Raw genomic sequence first — 8,810 nt, 5'->3', positions numbered from 1 at the left:
TTAATTTCAACCAACTGTTTGGTTTCGTGCACGTAACGTCCAAAAACTTCGAGATTTATTTTAAGCGTGTCGTGGAGGTGGATCTGATTACGTATAACACGCACGCATTTGTCGAGAACGTCGGTGAAGGAGTCGTTATACGATAGAAGGTATTTCGCAGACGTAATACGAAACGAAGCAATCCTGCTAGCGAAAGCGGAGGAAAGGAAACCGATTCCCTCCTCAAGAGGTGAACAACAATCTTGTTTATGCTGGAGGGTGCGCAGGTGACCGTTGTACGAAGATTGAGGAACATATATTTTACACGTTTCACACCAGCGGTCGGAGGAGGTGGCAGATGCAGCACATTTCGGTTTTCTATTCGGTAGCGAGGAATTAGGATGCTACTGTGATCGTTTACGACACGAAGCTTTTTGATGTCGTTTTAAATTATCAGATCGCGTAAAGGACGTATCGCAGTCCGGACAGCGAATCATATCGGTTAGATATAACAGAGGTGTCTGGAGAAAGACTGAGGAAGACCGTGTGCGAAGTAGATTATAACAACGTAAGAAAAAGATGAGTGGAAGAAAATGAAGAAGGTGAGGCCTGTAGGGGGTGGTGGGGATGGTTTGAAGATATTTAAGAGACATGTATAGAGGAAAAGATTAAGTGAAATGGCTGAATTGGNCGAAAAGGATAGGTTAACAAAAGAACATATCAGAATAGAATGTGAAAGAGTAAAGGATAGCGCTGTCAGTGAAGGAGATAGAAAGATGAAGGATTTACGAGAAGAATTAAAAACACTTGTCTCCAAAAGTAATCAAAAGATGATGAAAACATTTAATGATAAAATGGATATATTAATTAAAAATATGGGAAGAGAAATTGAAAATTATAATAATGATAGGGATAAGAAAATAACAAAAATGGTTAATGATGTGATAGAAAAGAATGGCGTCATAATCATGGATACCCTTTCAGAAAAAATTACATTGGAGTGTAAAAATGTAGAAACATTTGCTAGAAAAGGTGACGAAGAATTGTCGAAGAAACCAAAGAGCGACATTGTGACAAACATGAAAAGAGATATAGATGTGAGCATCGAATTAATAAAGACATTGATTAAAGATGAGTGCAAGAAAGTTATGGAATTTGCAGAGAAAGAAATTAAAGTAAGCAATAAAAAGAAAGAAGGCAAGGAAAAGGAGTTAGTGAAAATGGTGGAGTCATTAAAAAAAGAAGCAAACGATCTTAAGGTAAGATTGGATACTTTAGAAGAAACAGCAGCTGGAAATACAAAATCGAGCAGTTCTAAACCAACAGAGGCATCGTCTGTGTAGTTGTCGTCAACAGAAAGGAATGTCTGACATGAAAGAGGAAGTTGTAAAAGAATTGCATAAACCTGCAAGAATTAATTTCTCACGCCGTAAGGTAGTTGTTAAAGGATTGGATGATCTACATCAAGCCGATTTAGTTGAAATGATTCCGTATGCGAGAGAAAATAAAGGTTTTCGATATATTTTAGTTATAATAGACGTTTTCTCAAAATTTGTATGGGCTCAAGCAGTAAAACGGAAAACAGGTGAATATGTCGGAAGAGCTTTACAATTAATTTTCAAAAGAAATAAACGTATTCCTAAGAATATGCAAACTGACCTAGGAAAAGAATTTTATAACGAACAAGTGAAGAAAGTAATGCAGAAACATAAAATTAACCATTATTCAACGTATAGCACAAAGAAAGCATCAGTTGTGGAACGGGTAAATAGAACGCTAAAATCAAAAATGTGGCAGCGCTTCAGTTTACAAGGATCCTACAAATGGTTGAATATATTACAAGATATAGTAAGTGAATACAACAATAAGATTCACAGAACCATCGGAATGAAACCAAGCAAAGTCAATAGACGAAATGAAGAAACACTTTTGAAAAGTATTTACAACAATCCGAAAAAGGTGGATTTACGAAGAATTCAGTTTAAAGTGGGGGACCGGGTACGAATAAGTAAATATCGTGAATCGTTTAGCAAAGGTTATACACCGAATTGGTCCAACGAACTATTTACAATAAGCCGTATAAAATTGTCTGATCCGATCATGTACTACTTAAAGGACGATAAAGGGGAAGACATAAAAGGAGGATTTTATGGTATGGAATTACAGAAAGCTGCATATCCAGACGTTTTTTTGGTGGAGCGAGTATTAAGACGTAAAGGTGATATGGTTTACGTGAAATGGTTAGGACTCGACCAATCTCACAATAGCTGGATCCATAAAAAAAACGCTTTGTGATGTAGTCATAGATTTTTGTATTAATAAATGGTAAAACGTTTACGAATTTTTATACCCCCTCCCCAAAGTGTGATTATAAATAACATTAAACGTGGTGAATGTAGCCAGTTGAGATCGTTAGTTACCGCACTGAAAGTTAAAGACGTAGTAATGGTAGAGAGTTATGTAATTGAAGTTCAATTTTTCAAAGACGGTTTATTGTTTGAGAGAAAACATTTGGTAGCGTCAGAGTTGGAGAACGTGGTACAAGAATTTGAGTTAAAAGGTGGATACGATAAACTTGTAATAACAGGTTATTTAGTAAACGAAGAGAGCGAGCCTGACGATTTAGAAATAGAATTTATATAAAAAAATGGATTCCTTATCCTACGAGTTGTATCAAGCAGAAAGACAAACTCTCGTTATCAATTTACGAAGAGCAATACTATCCGATGATTTAGATCGAGTGAAAGTTGTGTGTTCAAAGTTGGGTGTTGAAGTACCAAAGGAGGTATTCAAGTGGTTAACAATGTCGCAAGAGGTATCGTTTGATATTTTGTATTTCATATTCGAAATAAAACGACGGTGTGATACATTCGTAAGTGATTTTTTAAAAGCATGTGGTGAAAAAGTGGAGATAACCGGTGATGATGTCCAAGACATTTTAAATGAAACAAATAGTAATTACACGCGAAACGATGTATATTTTCTAAAGGAAATGTTGACAAACGGATCGGTTCTGGTGAAGAACAAAAGATTCTCCATCGTTAACGTAAAGAAAACGTATAGAACACTACTAAAGTGTGTAGATGATTTAATAATGGATGTAGCATACTACGCGCAACCGAAATATTTGGAAAAGTGTATTAAGCTAATAAATTTGTTCCGGCTTCCATATACTTTAAGTCCGAACATTAACGGTCGTCATCAGACAGTGGTGAGTTGGATAGAAGAAAACATTTTACGAGAAGGAACGGAAAAGGCTCCAGGCTGGCAAAGCGGTCCCGACTCAGGCAAATGGCCATCAACTAATATGGAAGATTATAAAAAAATATACTCATTATTAATGTTAATAACTCAATAAATTGTAACAGCAGAAACATTCCGTGTTTTGTTTCAACGTTCAGAGAGATAATTCAATTTATAAAGTTAGTTAAAAACAAAGCTGTATTGTAACGTTTATTTAAGCACATGAGAGTATAGAAACAATAGTAATGATAAACGTTTGAAATATAATATTGAAGCATTATTTACATATACACATATAGCCTATACACTTATTGTTATGTAAGGTTTTCGTAAATATTATCAATAGATTCTTCTGGAAGTGAAGAAGCTTCAAAAAGTTTTTGAATAAAATATTCCCCAACCGTTAAATTGTCTGTGTGCGGTTGATTAAAATTTTGGATTAATTGATCAATTTTGCTGTTCAACTTTGAGACAGAATGTTCAGAGTTTTTTATATTGTAATGTCCCCACGGAAGCGTATTAGTTGTTTTCGGAATCAAGAAACGTTTATCGTCTTTAGGGCAAAGAGCTACTTTAGTTTTCATTTGAGTGAACATAGTATGAAGGTCAGAAACAAAAACATTCATACATTTTATAATGGTGGAATCGTCCCTAATAACACGAAGGTAATCGTCAATTTCGAGATGTAATTTAATAACGTTTTTCTTAACACCTTTAGCTTTTTTAACAATTTGATCAATCGCTTCAACACAGTAAGCTTTAGCTCCGGTTCCATAAAATGCCTTAATAGGATTATTAGGGAACTCATCTTTGAATTTACCGATAACAGATGAGGTAATGGGGATATTGAAACTATTCTCGCGCGGATAATTGGAAGTATCGAAGTGATTAATATTTTCAGTAATGTCTCGGTAAAAGTTTTCAGTGAACACTTTCAAAATGAAGGAATCGGTATCCATGTACATCAAGGAAATGTTGTGTTGATATTTTCGTTTAAGAAAGGTGTAGTAGAAGTCGTACATAACAACTTTTGATAAATCTAAGATAGTAAAACCAACGTAGAGAGGTTTATCGTAAATAATACGTAATTTATTCATCTGAATGGCTACGAAATTGGGAGTGAATATCTTAGAATTTTTGAAATTAGGTTTAGCTATTAAACTTTCCGCACCAAGAAAGCGTCCAGAATTTTGCCAATGAGTGACTAATTTTACATCAACTCGTTTATCAACGTTCTCCATTGTTTTTCCGAAAACACTATTGTTCATTAATTTGAAGAAGGATTTCCCAAATTTATTTTCAGACAAATTACGTTGTCGGGTATTTAAATCGATGAAAGGTTTAAGCCAGTGGGACTGTTTAAACTGAATAACTCTGTGAACTTTAAGTAATCGTAGTCCATTATGAAGGGCTTGTTGAAGCGTAAGATAATGAAGAACATATTTTGTCTTATTCATAAGGTTCGGTATCAGTTTTTTGACTTTACCATTCACATTAGCAGGAGAGATAATGTTTTCAACTAAAAAGGGGAGATCAGCATGTAAATCATGGAGGTGTTGGGGATATTCAACATCTACTTCAAGTACGTAACCGTATTCAGAAGAAGCATGTAAAGAGAGAACATTCAATTCATCAATTTCGGCTTGGGTTAGCCAACGGAAGTGGGAAATAGGAAGTGCTTGACTCATACTATGTCCATACAAATTAGTAGCATCCAAATACATAATGTAGGAGGTAGGCGCGGACGCGTTGTAATCGGGGATGTGAGGGTTGTTAGCGAAGTGCATTCTTTGAACGCATTGACTTATTCCTCCACGTACCCCTTTTTGAAAAAATTTTAACATATCGATATCAGTCAGAAGTTGTAAACTAACGCGAGTGAATTTTAACATACTATCCCACGCAAGCCCTGGCGCTGTGTAATACTGAGCAGGATCTAAGTCGTAAGTGGTGAGACATATTTGTCGGAAATTCTCGAAAACATCAGCTAGCAAAAGAACATCTGTTTTCAAGTAGATATCGGAGTATTCTCCTAGAGTTGAACATGAAAAAGTATTCCAAACAGTTTTAGCTCTTTTGTAATCGTCATCGGAAACGGGGAGGGAAGTCAATTTATCGAAGAAATCGTCTTTCTGTGGAAATGTTGTTTCATCAAGCTTAGCAACATCATCAACGTAGGAATAAGGGAAAACACCTTTTCGTCGCATAAGTTGAAAGTGATTAGGATCGGGAAAGTATTTTTTCACTTGCAAACATTGATGAGCATCAAGTTCATCCGACAGCTTGTCGAGGGAGGAAGCCATGAAACGATAGGAATCGAGAAATCTAATCTTCACGAACACATTTTGTGTTGAGTCGTCTGTTTCAGTTTGAACCGTATCAACTCGTAATAATTTGGAAAAGGATATGTATTTTTCTTTATTTTGAGCTATTACGGTAAATTTAACATCGTTCACAGCCATTTCCTTTAGAAACAAGTGGCAATCATATCCGGAGAGGTTGTGGAAAAAAACAGGTACAAAGTTGGGTAGTTTGTAATTTAAATTACATCTGGAGTGAGCAGCTCCTAATCGAACTTTACCGGTCAAATGACAATGATCATGCACCTTGACGTCATCGTCCAGAAAGGGTTCTTCACAAATATTGCAAGAGGTAGCGTCAGAGAAGAGACGTATTTCTTCATCTGTCAGGGGTATCATGGGAGAAACGATCTTCAAATATCGATGATAAATATCATAAACATCTCGATCGAGAGTTGTAACGAATTGATTGGCACAATCGGGACCTCGATACGATCTGAATTTCGAGAGGGAATCATCGAAGGAGCACTTCATCAAATAAGCAAAGGAATGAGGTTGATGTTTGTGGGTGGATGTGGTGGCAGTCTTATTAGGGTCATGAAAACATGTGTGAATTGGTCGCAGTACGGTTTCAAAGTCTGCGTATACAACAAATGGTACTTTGATACGTTTCTGATAATTTTCAAATTTTAAAATGTGATTGGGGACAAACCTACCCATCTTATCCATCTTGAAATCACCGTTGGGAAGGCTGGTGTAGACATGATTACAGTCATGCTGCTGATGACGATGTAGGTGAGGTAAAGTGGAGAAGTATTGTAGGCAACCGTCACATAAGAATTTGCGATGTCCAGTTTTAGAAAGTTGTTGAGAAAGTAAACGGGACATGTCCTTTATCCAACAGTAATGATTATTTCCTAGATCATCATCGAGCAAGAGCAGATTGAAGTGTAGCCGTCGCTTGATGGGTGAGTAGTAAAGGGGGCCAACGATTTCCCATGTCCACTTTCCATCTTTCAAAACGGATTCAGTCCCGTAGACATTCACAGAGCAGTGGTTCTTCGATTCAAATTTCGGTATGTCAGTTAATTTCATAGGAAATTGGATACCGTCGTAGTCCAAAGTGCGGGAGTAATGTGGATAGGAAGTAGTTCTTTGCGGGTTCGCTTGTGCGGGATACAGAGCTGACGTAATTGCCCATGCGAAGCAGGCGTGATCGTCGTTTCGCACATTCACAACCGCTTTCTTGAATAAAATTTGTTTCGGTAACGGAATGTAGGAAGACGCTCTCAGCGGATTGTACTTGTTAAAGTTGATTTCAAGGAAAAGAACCCTTTCTAAAATCCATCCTGTAGAAATGGGGAAATGTTAAATGAAATGAAACGTATACTAAAAAAGGATGAGTTACCTGACTCTCGTTCTTGAAACTCTGACGCTTTAGCCTCAAGTATCTCAAAGAAGTTTTGTAGAAGATTGGGAAGATCGATGGATCGAGTCACAACTTTGTTGTTGGTATTGAAGGACTTAATTTCAACCAACTGTTTGGTTTCGTGCACGTAACGTCCAAAAACTTCGAGATTTATTTTAAGCGTGTCGTGGAGGTGGATCTGATTACGTATAACACGCACGCATTTGTCGAGAACATCGGTGAAGAAGTCGTTATACGATAGAAGGTATTTCGCAGACGTAATACGAAACGAAGCAATCCTGCTAGCGAAAGCAGAGGAAAGGAAACCGATTCCCTCCTCAAGAGGTGAACAACAATTTTGTTTATGCTGTAGGGTGCGCAGGTGACCGTTGTACGAAGATTGAGGAACATATATTTTACACGTTTCACACCAGCGGTCGGAAGAGGTGGCAGATGTAGCACATTTCGGTTTTTTATTCGGTAGCGAGGAATTAGGATGGTACTGTACTCGTTTACGACACGAAGCTTTCTGATGTCGTTTTAAATTATCAGATCGCGTAAAGGACGTATCGCAGTCGGGACAACGAATCATATCTGTTAGATGTAACAGAGGTGTCTCGAGAAAGACTGAGGAAGACCGTGTGCGAAGTAGATTTAACAATGTAAAAAATATGAAGGAGTGGGAGAAAATAAAGTAGGTGAGGGTGGTGGGGTGGTTTGAAGATATTTAAGAGGCATGTATAGAGGAAAAGAATAAGTGAAATGGCTGAATTAGGACAGTGTGATGCGGCAGATGCGTCAGTGATTAGCTTGGACGAATCGGAGCTGTCAGCGATGCTGGAAGAGTTCTTCCACAACGATGAGTTGGTGACGAAGACAGTCGGTGGAGAAAAATCATGTGTAGCAGATGTAGCAACGGAAAGGATAGCAGTACCTGTGGCTAGTACATCGCGTACGCCGGTAGGGGGCGGTAAATCCGTAAGTATGAAGCCTAAGAAGCGGACATACAATAGAAGAGTATCGAGCGGTCCGCTGGATTATTCAAAGCTGGTGGAGCAGGTGCGAGAAGCAGTGAAGACACTTCAACGGGAGAAGCGAAAACGGGAAGGTGAAATAAAGGACCATGACATGAAAGACGCTTCAGTTTTGGAACAAATAAAGCGGAAAGAGAAAGAGTTGGAGGATCTGAAGAAAAGTCGTGAAAGCAGCTGTAGAATGGTGGTGGAAGGTAGGAAGAGAGTGGAAGAGGTGGAGCAGAAGTTAAATGAATTGCAGACACAATTGTTGAACATATTTAATTAATATTGTAAATATAGTAATATAAAATAAATGATTGTATTGTAAGATGATTTTATTTAATAATTTTCTCTTGGAGGAATGATGATGTGTAATTCATTTATATATATCTGTGATTGAAGAAATATTATTGTTCAATACTTTCAAGATGACTGTATTGTAGATGTATGGAAAAGTAAAAAGAAGATGTAGTTGTTATAAAGTTTATTATATATAAGTTACACATATATTATAAAAAAAGTAAACTTTGAATTATAAATACTACATTAATTAAACTAACTTATATTATTAAATACTACATTAATTAAACTAACTTATGTTATTAAATAATGTGTACATGTTTAATTAGTAAAATGCCGTACAAGACATAGTGTATTGTCCCGCTCCCAGCTGCTTGGACGTCATGGAGGTATTGTTCTATCTCCTGACAGAACATAACGGGTCTTTTCGTAGTGGAAACGGTCCATGTTGTTACAGCTTCATCGGAATCGGTCCAAGCATCACTGCGGACGATGGTGAAGGGTGCCGTTGTAGTTTGCAGTTGTGTACCTTTGAAAATTATCTGGTAGTACATGTTGATATAT

General features: G+C 37.1%; 1 protein-coding gene across 1 annotated transcript; it reads right to left on the bottom strand.

Moving 5' to 3' along the window:
* Positions 1-2,318: 2,318 nt before the first annotated feature.
* LOC112904884 lies at positions 2,319-8,229 on the bottom strand. Its single transcript, XM_025976039.1, has 2 exons — positions 6,931-8,229; positions 2,319-6,871 (listed from the first exon to the last, which is right to left on the bottom strand). Exons 1-2 carry the CDS (start codon positions 7,520-7,522, stop codon positions 3,537-3,539), a joined length of 3,927 nt encoding a protein of 1,308 aa, XP_025831824.1. The 5' UTR covers positions 7,523-8,229; the 3' UTR covers positions 2,319-3,536.
* Positions 8,230-8,810: the final 581 nt, after the last annotated feature.

This window comes from Agrilus planipennis, unplaced genomic scaffold, assembly GCF_000699045.2.
Source record: "Agrilus planipennis isolate EAB-ADULT unplaced genomic scaffold, Apla_2.0 scaffold242, whole genome shotgun sequence".
NCBI classification, from domain to species: Eukaryota; Metazoa; Arthropoda; class Insecta; order Coleoptera; family Buprestidae; genus Agrilus; species Agrilus planipennis.
This window is presented reverse-complemented; position numbering and strand designations above follow the sequence as displayed.